The sequence below is a fragment of the Gossypium raimondii genome, chromosome 12 (assembly GCF_025698545.1).
Source record: "Gossypium raimondii isolate GPD5lz chromosome 12, ASM2569854v1, whole genome shotgun sequence".
NCBI lineage: Eukaryota > Viridiplantae > Streptophyta > Magnoliopsida > Malvales > Malvaceae > Gossypium > Gossypium raimondii.
This window is the reverse complement of record NC_068576.1, coordinates 38,361,837-38,375,906: the sequence shown is the minus strand read 5'-3', so window position 1 is coordinate 38,375,906 and position 14,070 is coordinate 38,361,837. Positions and strand designations below refer to the sequence as shown.

The window sequence follows — 14,070 nt, the reverse complement described above, 5'->3', positions numbered from 1 at the left end:
TTTGTACTATTAGTAAAATTGAAATATAGTTTTGTTTTTATTTCTAGGAATATTGTCTCTATACTTTTACTTCTCTGAATATAGTTTCTATTTTTAGGTTTTAAATTTCAGGTCCAATGTTAAACATTGGTAAAATTATTTTATTAATTTTAGTTTCATTACAATATCGCTTTTTTAGTTAAATGGCTACCAAGTGTGTATTTTTTTTATTTCAAAATTTTGTACTAATAAATTTAACAATATTAATAATTAGACCTGAATTTTGAAACCTGAAAAGTGAAGAGACTAATTTCTAAAATTTTGAAGAGTAAAACGACTTATTTTAACAAATACATAAATTTAATACAAACGACGTATGACGGGGAAAGCAAAGGCCACAGCGTGCCTGTGATTCTGTGATCCTCTTCTGCTGTCAACTCTCACGGTGCCTTAAAACCCAAACAACGGGGAAGTGTATCATTAACTGTAAACCGAGGAAAAAGGGTAAATGAAAAGAGCAACAATGGTGCAACCTTCTTCAACATTTGTTAACATCAACAAGAAAAACCTCTGGGTTTCACTTGCGATCGCTGTGCTTTCGCTTTGTTTTGTGCCCATTAACGTCTCCGCCGCCGTCAGGCGACATCCTCCGCAACAGCATCATCTATCGCGGAAGCCGTCGCCGAAGCTTAGGTTTGGCCGGAACGGAGAGTTCAAGATACTTCAAGTGGCGGACATGCACTACGCTGATGGTAAAACGACACCGTGTGAAGATGTGTTGCCTAGTCAAGTTGATGGTTGCTCTGACCTTAACACGACGGCATTTATCCACCGCATGATTGAAGCTGAGAAACCCAATTTCATCATTTTCACTGGTAAAGCTAATGAACTTTTTTTTTTTTGTTTGAATCAACTGATGCTATTTGTGGGAAAATTTTGAACTTTATGATATGAAAATGTGAAAATTTTAGTCTTTAATTTAGTAATTGTTTAGTTAACATACAGGTAAAGCAAGCTTGCTTTTTGTTTATATGGTGGCTTTCAAGAGGACATTGGCTAATACCCTGTATTTTCTTCTTGTAAACATTGACCAAAACCCTAAATTTTGAACCTTATGAGATGAAAATGTGAAAATTTAATCTTTAATTTAGTAATTGTTTCGTTAACATACAAGTAGAGCAAACTTGCTTTTGTTTATATGGTGGCTTTAATGGTGTTTCAAGAGGACATTGGCCAATACCCTGAATTTTCTTCTTGCTAGCTATTAATACCATAGCATAAGATGAAAGAGGATATTGACCAAAACGGTAAAAGTACCATAGAGGTCCCTGTAGTCGGATTGCATTTTGCCCTCTTTGCATGGGCAAATTAATCCTTCTATATTAGATCAAAGAGCAAATTAGTCATTTTTTTAAAAAATTTTCATCTATTTGTACGGTTAAAAACTGGTGTGACTGATGGAATAACCAGACAGTGAAACGTTGCATGCCACATTTACATCATGCTGACGTACAAAGACCAATTTTTACAGTAGAAATGAATGAAATTTTTAACAAAAGGACCAATTTACTCTTTGATCTAACATGCAAGGACTAAATTGCCTATTTTTTTAGTAGAGAGGGCAAAATGTCATCTGACTCTTACTTCAGGGGCCTCTAAGGTACTTTTACAACCAAAACCCTAAAATTTGAACTTTATGAGATGAAATTGTGAAAATTGAATCTTTAAGTTGGTAAATTGTTTAGTTAACATACAGGTGGAGCAAGCTTGCTTTTGTTTATATGGTGGCTTTAATGTTCTTTATTGTGATATGCAACTGTTATGCATATATGTTTAGGGGATAACATCTATGGATTCGATTCCAAGGATTCGGCGAAATCAATGGATGCAGCATTTGCCCCTGCAATTGCTGCTAGAATTCCATGGGCTGCTGTTTTGGGGAACCATGACCAAGAAGGCACATTATCGAGGGAAGGCGTTATGAAACACATTGTTGGATTGAATCATACTTTGTCTCAATTCAATCCTTCTGAATTACATGTTATTGATGGTTTTGGCAACTATAACCTAGAGGTCGGTGGAGTCGAAGGGTCCGGTTTTGTAAACAAATCTATTCTCAATCTCTACTTCCTTGACAGTGGAGATTACTCGACGGTTCCAGCTATCCCGGGTTATGGTTGGATTAAACCCTCTCAACAGTTATGGTTTCAACGTACTTCTGCAAAGCTTCGGGTATGAACCTCATTTGATTCTCGTTTGGATGCCATCTTTCGTGCCTAGTGAATTGTTTTATTTGTTCTGCAGAGAGCTTACATGAGCCCACCAAATGCTCAAAAATCATCTGCACCTGGACTTGTTTATTTTCACATACCGTTGCCTGAAGTTGCAAGTTTTGACTCAACGAACTTCACTGGGGTGAGACAAGAAGACATTGGCTCTGCTTCCGTGAACTCGGGTTTCTTCACAACTTTGGTAGAAGCTGGGGATGTGAAGGCTGTATTTACTGGTCATGATCACGTCAACGATTTTTGTGGCCAATTGACTGGTATACAACTGTGTTATGGTGGTGGTTTTGGATACCATGCTTATGGGAAAGCTGGATGGCCTAGGAGAGCTAGGGTGGTGGTAGCGTCTTTAGAGAAGACTGAGGAAGGAGGTTGGGGTACTGTCAAGTCAATTAAGACGTGGAAGCGCCTTGATGATAAACATCTCACTGCCATTGACGGGGAGGTCCTTTGGAGCAAGAAACATACTGGTAAAGTCGAGTAACTTTGGTCACTCTTACATATAAGGTTAGAAAGCTATTTAAGAACGTTATGACCGTGAATTTTAGACATTAGCCGACTAAACAGGACCGTAACCGAACATGACTGACTGCTGTTGCGAGGCTAATTATTCTTGATGGTCTTTCTTTAGGATTTTGTCTCCTATTATCCTTGAATTCGAAACATAATAGGCAAAAGTTAAAGGTAGCTCATTGAATAATGGGGATATGTCTCGAACTTGCATGTTTTAGATTGTAAATTGTAGATGTCATTTCATTTTATATCTGAATGAGCAGCAATATTGGTGAAATGACAGTAAAAGTACCATGGAGGCCCATATATTGCATTTTGCCCCTTTTACTAAAAAAACAACAAATTAGTTCCTGACCATTAGATCAAATAGCAAACTGGTCTTTTTTGTTTAAAATTTCATCCATTTTTACTGTTACACTGTGTTTCATGCTGACACAAAAAGGACCAGTTTTTAACGGTAAAAATTGGTTGAAATTTTTATCAAAAGGACTGGTTTGTTCTTTGATCTAACGTACGGGGATAAATTTGCTCATTTTTTAGTAGAGAGGGCAAAATGCAATTCGACTTCTACTGCAAGAATCTCCCTAGTACTTTTACCGTGAAATGACTCATGTTCATCAATTTCGAACTGTACTTGTATGTGCTTTTGGAATAAAAAAACACAGGGTGATTAGTGCATTAGATGATATGAATTTGTAGGAATAAACAACAACATGATGTTTTTTAAGTTTGGTCCTTTTGAGTCTTAAAGCGATTTCGCATCTCACAATATCAGTGTAACGATTCTCCGTCTTGTGCTTTAGTTCCCGTTCCTTCTTATACAAGTATGCAATTCATGCATGACATATCTATGTTAAACCCGACCTCGAGTTATATGCATAATGAATTCATTTGCTTGTTTCGGAAGTTGATACGGAAGTCATATCTGGTTTGGCAATTGGCATCATTACAGGTACTCGTAGAAAGAAACATATCAATGGCAGTCCTGCTTGAACTTCGGGAACAGACCAACTGACAGTATTATTACATTATTGTCTCGGAATATTTTGATCTCAACCGGCTTTCAAGTTTCGGACTACTATGCAAAATGGAGTTTAGCTTGTGTAAAATGGTTTACGGACTTGAAGGACTTGCAGTCAATGGTGCTGTGCTGGTTTCTAATAATCCTACGAATTGTGATTGTTTACATATGAAACATTGCTTTAAAAGTTCTATTCTTGTTTTGTTTTTTTTTTTTTAATATTTTTTGGGTAAAAAATAAGGGAAATCTTATGTTAGAATGGAATATTTCGACTAAAATATGTATCTTTTGAAAGTATAAATAATTTTGTTTGGCCTTTTCTTCAATTGTCGTTCTTTTTCTTTTCTTTTTCCATAATGAATAAACTTAGTTCAACATTTTAGATCGTAAATTATCATGAAGGTTTTTGTATTAGGAGTTTAATTGTCTTTTGCTTTCTTTACTTAAAAAAATGGGTAGATTAGTCTCTTTACATTAGATAAAAGAGCAAATTGATATTTGGTTAAAATTTCATTAATTTTTACTCTTAAAATTGGTCCCACTACGTCTGGATAAAATACACGTGTCATTATTATTGGGTTATTTCGTAAGTGAAGTCAGTTTTAATACTAAAATGAATGAAATTTTAATAAAACATATCATTTTACTTGTTAATTTAACACATAAGAATTGTTTTACATATTTCTTGAGTAAAGAGATAATTGCAACCTAATTATTGGTATAGGGATTTTTATGATATTTTTACCGAAAGAAATTAGTAAAAGTCCACAATTTAACAATTTATATCAAATGGATTATAAAAAAGAATTAACTCAAGCTTAAATTTTCAGTTTTATAAAGTACAAGGATGAAATTTTGACAAATTAAAATGGGAGGACTAACTTGTGAATAATACACGGCAACTCCGTTCCACATTTTACCCTTCTTTCTCCTCTTCTTTTGGTTGCTGTGCAGCACAGAACCCTAATTTCTCGACGCGAGTACTAGGTCAGAAGGCATGAGCACGCCATCAACAGCGGCAAACAGGCCCCGTTCGGAAGCAATTGGCCGGGCATGATGCCGGCTTGGTGAATTGTGCGCAGATACCTCCGTTCCCAATCGGCGGTGGTAAATCCATCGGAAGGTAACTAATATGAATTATATGATTGATTACATTTACATAAGCTAAACGTTTAAGATAGGTATTGAAAGAAGATTGAATTTGATGGAGATCATGAGCTTGACTGTTTGAGGAGCCTCCTTTGGGTTTTTTCTTTTTTTGAAGTTTGATTGGTTTAGGTACCGAAAACAAAATCATTTGTTAGTAATTAAATCCAATTAGGGCTGCAATGCAAATGCAAATGCAATTTTTCTGCTAGTGCTATCTTATCTTAGGAATTGATTATGTTTGTAAATTCTTTTTCTTAATTAAGAACAAGGATTTAGGGTTTTCATTCTATTTCTCAAACAAAAAGGAAAAACAAAACAGGGCTACTTTTGTGCTGGTCAATTAAGTATCACATTCAAGTTGACTGGAGTCGAGTTGAGTTGAGGCCAAGATGGGAGTTTATGCAGTTGCAGTCTGCCTCTTCTTCTCCCTCTCGGTTGTGTTGTGTCTCCGCATCCCTAATCTCTCTTCAGACATTGAAAAAGACACTATCTTATTGTCAGTATGCCACCCCGGAAATCAGCCCAATCCTCGCACTCTCAGATCTGATCAGTTAACTGTTCTCATCAATGGCTATTCCGAGTCCCGCATCCCTCTGCTTCAGTCCATTGCTGCCTCTTACTCCGCATCCCCGGTGGTATCCTCTGTGCTGGTTCTCTGGGGTAACCCCTCCACCTCACCCCTTACTCTTTCTCAATTGGCATACAATCTGTCGGTTTCATCCTGGGGCGATGCTGCCATCTCCCTCGTGCCTCAACCGTCAAGCAGCTTGAATGCCCGGTTCCTGCCGAGGTCGTCGATTGGTACCCGTGCCGTTCTGGTGTGTGATGATGACGTGGAAGTGGATTTGAAAACGGTGGAATTCGCATTCAGGATGTGGAAGGGGAATCCAGATCGTTTAATTGGGATATTCGTGAGATCGCATGATATAGATATGACAAGGAAGGAGTGGATTTATACGGTGCATCCGAACAAGTATTCTATAGTGCTCACCAAGTTCATGATGATGAAGAGGGAGTATTTGTTCAAGTACAGTTGCGGAGGAGGTTCCCCCATGCATGAGATGAGGAAGATGGTTGATGAGATGCGGAATTGCGAGGATATTCTGATGAACTTTGTGGTGGCAGAGGAGACAAATACAGGGCCTTTAATGGTGGGAGCGGAAAGGGCCAGAGATTGGGGAGACCCAAGAAATGAAGATAGCGACGGCGATGGCTTAAGACTAGTAAGAGACGTGGGGTTGAGCAGTAGGAAAGCAGAGCACCGGAAGAGGAGAGGGAAATGTATAACTGAGTTCCATAGAGTTTTGGGAAGGATGCCCCTCCGATACAGTTACGGTAAGTTGGTTTCTTCTGTTGGAGAACAAGGCCTTTGTAAGAAAGGCTCCAATTTGGTGCTTTGTGACCATTGAATTCATCTTTTGTTTGTGTCACTTTACAATGAAATACAGTGTAGTATAGGATAGTGTGCGAATACTCGTCATGGTGACACAGTTACAGTAAAACAAACTAATAATCAACATTGATCAATGATAATTGAGTATCCTTAGATTGTTAAGAAATTATATTTTATTTATTTGGATTTGTATGTGCCCACTTCTGGCTATGATTCAGGCAGCTTTTAAATCCTATGATCAGCTATTCAGCTTCGTAAAACTTTCCCAATAATATAATTTTTGGTCCCTGAGCTTGACAATTAGGTCTACTTTGATATCTTTACTTTTTTTTTATCCACTTTGGCACTTGAACTTATCAGCAAGATTCGTTTTGGTTACCGAACTTGAAAATTATAAGTTTGATGATTTGAAATTTTAAAAATTTATATAAATTTTTAGGTGATGACGTAATGCAATTTTAGAGTGTCACATGTAGTGTTCTAATAATCGGACTAGCAAATGAATCGATCAGACACTAGTTCTCGATTTGATCCATTCAATTGCTAGACTGGCAATAATTAAATAATTAATTAAAAATTCATAAAAGTTTAAAAAATAAAAATTTTATTAAACTGTTCAATTTGTTTAACTACATGTTTTTGGTCCAATTTTTAATTTTTATCAAATTTTAGCAATTTTTTTATTCAATTGGTTAAATTTATTGTTTGGATCAATATAACGATCGGTTCTTAGTCTAATCGGTTCGATCAACCAGTCATGTTTGAAGAACACTGGTCGCATTATCAAATCTTGACAAAATCTAAATTTACGATCAAAATGGATCTAGTTGTCAAGTTCAGGAGCCAAAGTGAATAAAAAAAAAAGCATCAAAATGAACCTAATTACTAAATTCAGGGACCAAATATTAGATAATCCTTCCCCATGAGAAAACTTGACTGAAATTTTGTTCACTACTATTCAACTCTTGTCAGCTGCTGATTGCTACACCAGAATTGAATTTTTATCTTATTTTCACAATAGAATTTTACAGTTTTCTCCCATACTAATTCTACCTATCAATTTGAATTCGAGCTTAAAGATTTAAATTGATTAATCTAAATCCAATCTAATCCGATTTGATTGTAAAAAGTCAATAGTTCATATTTTTTAATTTTATCTTGAAATTGATTCGAACTTGAAATGATTCAATACCCAAATAATCCAAATACGTAATGATCCATGACTTTAACTACATAAAATAATTTGAATTTAAAATGATCCTAAATCTAAAATGTCAAGAATTAATTCAAAATAATTGAATATGAAAACTTTTTAATTCGCTTAATTGATGATGTATAGTTTTTTATTATAAGTTCGATCATATCTACTTTTCTTTTTTTTATATAACACCTAGAATTACTCATAATTCTTTCCCAATCCATACATAAGAAGATAATGTACTTCAACGCACTCGAACCCACGTCCTCCTATCTTGACAACAATAGTCATACTAATTAAATTAAGACTCGATGAACATGTGGCCAACAATTAAATAGTCCCTATTAGTAGTTTTAAAAAGTTTACCTTGCATACAAATAATATTTTTAATTATCTTACCAGACATTGATGAATATTACCTTTGGAATAAAAAAATTTAGAGAACCAAAGTTTATGGATTAATTTATAATTGCAATTATATATTTAATTATTTTAATCTATTATTAAATATATAAACAAACATGCTTCTGCTGAAAAGTAGATGCAATCGATTTGGGCTTAGAGCATGATTACGAAAAATACCATTAGTTTGAGATATTTTTAAGGAATTAACTTAAAATTAATGTTAATTAAATAATTGAATTCAATATTTTTTTACTTGCAAATCAGTTTAATATAAAAAATGTTCGGTATTCAATACTGAACTATGGGGATTCTTGACGGCTTGATGTTATTACATAATAAGAATTGAGACAAAGTATAGTGAAGGTTATTCAAACCATATAGGTAGCTTTCTCAAGATCATCTAATTCTATACTTATCATACGTATTCAGCAGTTATTGTCGATAATGGTACAATGGGAAATGATACATACCCCTCTAAAAGAGAATATAGAAGCTGATCGCATTACTAAATTGACTTTTAACAAGGATGAGGGCCTGCAATTGTTTGTATAAAACCTGTTACTTATTGATATTTTAGTATAACTATTGTATTGTTTATCCTTTTCAACAAAAAGTAAAAATGTGTCTGCAAATGAATTAAATTAACACGATATAACAAGAAAGTGTAATAAAATATATGGTTAAAATATGTTCCAGTCTTTATATTATTTTTAAATTTAAAATTAATTAATTTACTTTTATTTTAGGAATTTAATTCTTCATGTAAGTTCAATTGTTAACACCATTAAAATTCATTTGTTAAATTCAGATCCATTACAATTTAATTTTCTTATTAAATTGCTACTAAGTAAAATTTTTATTTTAAAATATCACACCAATCATTTTAGTAGAAGAATTTTGACAGTATTAAAATTTGGATTTGAATTTTTAAATTTGAAAGAGTATAAAGATTAAATTACAAATATAGGAAGAATGCAGGGACTTGGACCACGTGTTAACCTAAAATAAATTTAAAAAAAAAAGGGTGAAAAGTCATATGGACGTTACGTTAGCTAACCGACTTTTATTTGCCTCGTTAAAAAACTCGACTCAATTTGGGGATTAGGGTTAGGGTTCGAAAAATTAATTGCAGCAGTTCCTTCCGATCTCATCCACATGCCGTGCTTCACGGCAACTCCGTCCTACCTCTTAACCCTGTTTCTCCTCTTCTTTTATTTCTCTCCACAGATCGCACAATCTTCTCCAGATAATTCAAGATCTATCCGTTTACCTTCCGATGGATTCACCATCGCCGACGATAACGAAGGCGTCTGCGCTCGATTCACCAAGCCGGCATCGTGTCCGGTCACTTGCTTCCGAACGGAGCCCGTTTGTGGCGTCGACGGCATAACATATTGGTGCGGTTGCGCGGATGCCTACTGTGCCGGCACTCGCGTGGCGAAATCAGGATTTTGTGAAGTTGGAAATGGAGGTAGCGCGTCGGTTCCTGGTCAAGCGTTGCTTTTGGTTCACATTGTTTGGCTGATCTTGCTCGGTTTCTTTGTATTGTGCGGTCTTTTCTAATCATTCAAAGGTGAGAGCTTTTGTGTTTGATTTTTAAAATTGATTCGATCTGTATTTCTTTTGTCTACTATTTGTAAATCAAATTCTTTGGATTGTGTACCAATTTGATTCTTTTTTAGAAAAATCTTTATCCATTTCATTGAGGAAAGCCCTGAATTCATCGATAATTAGAGCCTTTTTCTTATGAAAAAATAAATCATTGGAGGGGGTAGAGAGCATCGTGTTTACTGGTATTGATTGAGTTGAAATTCCAAAAGGATTTAGAATTTCATGTTGGAAATCAAGCAATGGACATAGAAATCCGCACATTTTTCATATCCTTTTTTTTTTAAAGAATAATCCTTTGAATGACTGAAGCCAACTTCCACGGTTATCCAGAATTGCCCCAAATGTCCTAAAATAGAAGAAAGGCATAAAGAGGGTTATTCCCAGAATAGCTAGTGGTAGCAAGTCCTTTAAAGTTTTGAAAATATTTAATTCTGTGGATTGGGTTTAAATTTAATTAGTATCGTGATTATCATAATAATCAAGAGTTATGAGTAGATTTTGTCTCTTTACTTTATAAGAATTGAGAAATTGGTTTCTTTGTTTAAAATTTTAGACTTTACAAATTACAAACATTGAAAAGGTAGTTTAATGGGGATGAAATTCATAATTAATTTTTTGAAAATTTGCTTATTTAGGAACCCTTGATAGTTCTGGGATTCGATTTTACTTGATTTTAAATTTAATAAGAGTTCAATATTATTTTAAAAATATTTGTTTACTTTAAGTTGATTGTACTAAACATCTCTTTTACAACAATACTCATCCTAATCGAGTACCAATATCATATATCCAAGTCAGATTTGAACTAATAATTAATTCTCATTTTGCCTCACGATGTTAAATTTAACACTTTTTAGCCGAATTAAAAATCATGGTTCTCATTTTTATTTTTTCTGTTTATAGCAGAACAAAATAATAAGCATCTGATTACTTGGATCGTAGGTAATTTAAAATTATTTCTTTTTTGCCATTTTTTCTTCCAAGACTTGACATAATGTTCTCAGCTCTACTCCCCTTTGTAAATTACCCAGTCAATCTTTTGTATCTTTGGAGTTGGATGCCACACACAACAAGCCGATGCTTAGTCTTGTCTGTCACCACTTTCTTAGATGCTTAATGACATGTAACGAAATTTTGTATTATACCAAAATAGAGTTTGGGTTCAAGTTTCGAGTTTAAGTTTGAAGTTGGAATCTTGTAAAATAAAGATTAACAAAGAGTTTGGAAATAATTTTATCGGAATAAAAACAAATGTTCCAGCCTATCACTTGTAAGCAAGTTTTTATTTCTCCATGCCCTCTCATGCAATCAATATCGTCACGATAGTAATGACCCTTTAATGTAGGTATAATATTAGAGATTACATGCGAAGAATAGGTAAAAGTACTATATAGGCCCTTATATAAGGAGCCGGAATATATCAAAGAGTAAGTTAGTCTTTTTGTTAAAAATTGGTCTCCATATATCAAAATAAAGTACATGCATTAGTCAATAAAAATGGATGTAATTTTTAACAAACGTACATAGACTCATAGTTTAAGCGCCTCTACGATGGTTTTACCGCAGCAAACATCTCAAGAGATAGTGTTCTGAAGCAGAAACTTCGGGTGCCCCCATACTTCTTCCTTTGTACGCCCCCACTGGTACAAAACTGACTCTTGATCCATCGTCCTCTCGAAAGACATTAACAATACTAGCAATGAATCTCTCCAAAAAGTCTAAAACTCGTTGATGATGCATGAACTTTTTCTTCTTGATTCTTATGATCTCTTACTGTTCAAAAAGGCAATAAAGAGAAAGCTCAAGAACAGAATAAAATGAGAAAAAAAAAAGTTTGGCAAAGTTAATTGGAATATCAAAACAATTCATATTTCAATTTCAGAGTAGAGAGACCCCTATAAAAACTGGCAAACACCGAATTACATCTTCAAAGCTCAAAGTTTTTCTCACAAATATTGTATAAGATGAACAGCTGCCAACAATGGAAGACTGTGACTGCAATGGTGGCTATAAACTTTGCCATGGCTATAACAAATGTGCTTGTCAAAAAAGTTCTTGATAATGGTGTTAGCCATATAATCATCTTAATGTACCGTCAAGCAATTTCAGCTGTATTTTTGGCACCAATTGCCTACTTTTGGGAAAGGTAACCTTTTCGGTACAATTACAGTTAGAAGTAAATCATCGTCAACTCGCGCACCGTACTAACGGGCTTTTTTTTAGCTTTCTTGCAGGAAAAGTAGACCAAAGCTCACAGCTCGAATTTTATGCCAGCTTTTTTTTAATGCTCTTATAGGGTTAGTAGCTTGTAAAAATCCTTTAATGGCTTTTTATATAATTTTCATAAGTTTATTAAGAAACTTATAATAAATGTTGGTTTACAGGGCGACACTCTGTCAATATTTTTTCCTTTTGGGACTTGAATATACATCTGCAACTTTCTCTTGTGCATTCCTTAATATGGTTCCTGCAATTACCTTCATATTGGCTCTACCATTTGGGTAAAAAGTCTTAAACACCAAGTGTATTAAACTCGGTCCGGTACGGCTCGGTCTTAAGTCTTCGATATCATACATTTTTTGCAGGTTAGAGAAAGTGAATATTAAAAACAAGTCCGGGATCGCCAAGTTTGTGGGCACGACGGGTTGCATCGGCGGAGCTATGGTGCTGACGCTTTACAAAGGGAAAACGTTAGTCAGGTCGGATTCAGAGACCATGGTTCACGCTGTGAACTACGTTAAGAAAGAGAGATGGGGCATCGGTTCGATATTCCTAGCCGCGGGTACCGTCTTTTGGTCATCATGGTTCCTAGTGCAAGCCAGTATAGGAAGGACATATCCATGCCAATATTCTAGTACTGCATTCTTGTCCTTTTTCAGTGCAATTCAATCAGCCATTATAAGTTTGATAACAGAAAGGGATTTCACAAGATGGGTCTTGAAGGAGAAACTCGAACTCGTAACGGTGGCGTACATAGTAAGTATCGGTCTTTTTGCGATGTTTTCCAATTCTTGGTTTCATAATCTCAGTCCCAGATTGTTTCAATCTATAGGGAATGGTGGGATCTGGTTTGTGCTATGTGGGAATGTCTTGGTGTGTGAAACAAAAGGGTCCACTTTTCACTTCAGCTTTCACTCCCTTGGTGCAAATATTTGCAGCCATTTTTGATTTCTCTGTTCTACATGGGCAAATCTACCTTGGAAGGTTTATATCTTATTAAATTTACCCCTTCTATTAATTGCTGGTTCTGTATGGCTTCTAACATGTTTTTATTGGCTATGAACATTGAACAGTGCCGTTGGATCTGTTTTTGTTGTGATTGGTTTATATATTCTGCTATGGGGCAGAAACTGTGAGGCTAAAGAAGAAACTCAAAACCTCAAACAGCCACAAATGGAGGAACAAGACTGCAATGGAACGCCACAAGTTTAACCAATTTCTAGTTTACTTGTGCAACAAGCAAATGTTGTATTGAAATAAATATATTTATGGAATTTATATATATATATGTAAACTATTTAAACCAAAATGACTCCAAATTATAAAATCCGAATTCAACTAATCCAAAATAAGAAAATGAGCCTTCTTGGACTATTAGGCCCGAAATAAGCCCGATATATATTACTATTAGGCTTTGATCCACTATCAATATGTAAAAATAGATACCACATGTTTCCCTTTTCTTTAAGTGAGTCGACAATAGTTCATTATCGACTCATCGGAGAGACAGATATATTTAACTCCAAACATGTAAATTTGATTTTTAAATTAAATGAAAAATTTGTTTTCTTAAATATATATTTGAAAATTGACTAATAGAGATGATTTTTTACCAGCTGCTTGTCGGTAATGACGCAAGTGAATATATATTATAAAATAATTATAAGTTGTCGATTGAGTCTTAGCTCAGTTGGCATTATTATTATCAATGTGTTTTGGTTAATTTTAAGCATTATATTAATTTAAAACTTTCAAAATTAAATTACATCTTTTTTAAAAAAATCACAAGTTGGTGCTTCAGTTCTGCTGTATATTCGTTTCTCGTTAATTAATTATTAAATTATGCATTAAAATAAGAAAAATGCATATGCATGTGGAAATTTAGATGAACTTTTGTCTTACTAAACATTCTGATATATTATTTATTTATGGATTGTTAAATTTATCCCGGATGCTAATTACTATAAGAGAAGAACATATGACAGCAAAAAAGGTGCTTCTTTCCATCATTTCTATTGAATTATTCTTGTAAAAAACTGGGTTTAATTAGTGGAATTCGTAAGTCTATATCTTTTTGAAGATATGTATTCACATTACTGCAGATGAGCTGAATTTGTATATATATATATATATATATATATATATATATTCTTATACTTTGACTAGATGCTCTTTGATTGGCTTACAGCTTATATCAAGCTCTCTGAGCATGGTATAGTGGTTCGAAGAAAGGGATTAAATTGTTTAATTATAAGTTGTCTTCAACTAATAAAATTGGTAAAATTATGTTTTTTAA

The 14,070-nt window shown here is 34.3% G+C and overlaps 4 protein-coding genes across 6 annotated transcripts; all 4 read left to right on the top strand.

Moving 5' to 3' along the window:
- The first annotated feature begins 366 nt into the window (after nt 1-366).
- LOC105763988 (probable inactive purple acid phosphatase 29) lies at nt 367-4,124 on the top strand. The gene is made up of 4 exons (XM_012582410.2): nt 367-854; nt 1,817-2,211; nt 2,284-2,734; nt 3,730-4,124. Exons 1-4 carry the CDS (start codon nt 488-490, stop codon nt 3,768-3,770), a joined length of 1,254 nt encoding a protein of 417 aa, XP_012437864.1. The 5' UTR covers nt 367-487; the 3' UTR covers nt 3,771-4,124.
- A 539-nt stretch (nt 4,125-4,663) lies between these two features.
- On the top strand, nt 4,664-6,506 carry LOC105763987 (glycosyltransferase family protein 64 C3). Of its 3 annotated transcripts, none has more exons than XM_012582408.2 (2): nt 4,664-4,921; nt 5,267-6,506. In XM_012582408.2, exon 2 carries the CDS (start codon nt 5,337-5,339, stop codon nt 6,354-6,356), a length of 1,020 nt encoding a protein of 339 aa, XP_012437862.1. In that variant the 5' UTR covers nt 4,664-4,921; nt 5,267-5,336; the 3' UTR covers nt 6,357-6,506. The 3 variants fall into 3 exon arrangements, with proteins under 3 accessions (XP_012437862.1, XP_012437863.1, XP_012437861.1); XM_012582409.2 differs by having other exon boundaries at nt 5,253-6,506; XM_012582407.2 differs by having other exon boundaries at nt 5,211-6,506.
- Nucleotides 6,507-8,983: 2,477 nt separating this feature from the next.
- LOC105763986 (uncharacterized) lies at nt 8,984-9,654 on the top strand. The gene has a single exon (XM_012582406.2). The coding sequence runs from the start codon at nt 9,099-9,101 to the stop codon at nt 9,504-9,506; it is 408 nt and encodes a 135-aa protein (XP_012437860.1). The 5' UTR covers nt 8,984-9,098; the 3' UTR covers nt 9,507-9,654.
- Nucleotides 9,655-10,184: 530 nt separating this feature from the next.
- LOC105762445 (WAT1-related protein At3g30340-like) lies at nt 10,185-13,083 on the top strand. Its single transcript, XM_052624839.1, has 6 exons — nt 10,185-11,700; nt 11,789-11,851; nt 11,939-12,055; nt 12,140-12,530; nt 12,607-12,758; nt 12,848-13,083. The coding sequence occupies exons 1-6, from the start codon at nt 11,519-11,521 to the stop codon at nt 12,984-12,986; spliced, it is 1,044 nt and encodes a 347-aa protein (XP_052480799.1). The 5' UTR covers nt 10,185-11,518; the 3' UTR covers nt 12,987-13,083.
- The last annotated feature ends 987 nt before the right edge of the window (nt 13,084-14,070 follow it).

What these genes read in the sequence shown, in the direction of transcription:
- LOC105763988 (XM_012582410.2), top strand. Translation starts at nt 488, where the DNA reads ATGAAAAGAGCAACAATGGTGCAACCTTCTTCAACATTTGTTAACATC. An exon ending in CAATTTCATCATTTTCACTG is followed by an intron (nt 855 to 1,816) that starts GTAAAGCTAATG and finishes ATATATGTTTAG; the next exon opens with GGGATAACATCTATGGATTC. An exon ending in TTGGAGCAAGAAACATACTG is followed by an intron (nt 2,735 to 3,729) that starts GTAAAGTCGAGT and finishes GCATCATTACAG; the next exon opens with GTACTCGTAGAAAGAAACAT.
- LOC105763987 (XM_012582408.2), top strand. Translation starts at nt 5,337, where the DNA reads ATGGGAGTTTATGCAGTTGCAGTCTGCCTCTTCTTCTCCCTCTCGGTT.
- LOC105763986 (XM_012582406.2), top strand. Translation starts at nt 9,099, where the DNA reads ATGCCGTGCTTCACGGCAACTCCGTCCTACCTCTTAACCCTGTTTCTC.
- LOC105762445 (XM_052624839.1), top strand. Translation starts at nt 11,519, where the DNA reads ATGAACAGCTGCCAACAATGGAAGACTGTGACTGCAATGGTGGCTATA. An exon ending in TTTTTTAATGCTCTTATAGG is followed by an intron (nt 11,852 to 11,938) that starts GTTAGTAGCTTG and finishes GTTGGTTTACAG; the next exon opens with GGCGACACTCTGTCAATATT. An exon ending in GGGCAAATCTACCTTGGAAG is followed by an intron (nt 12,759 to 12,847) that starts GTTTATATCTTA and finishes AACATTGAACAG; the next exon opens with TGCCGTTGGATCTGTTTTTG.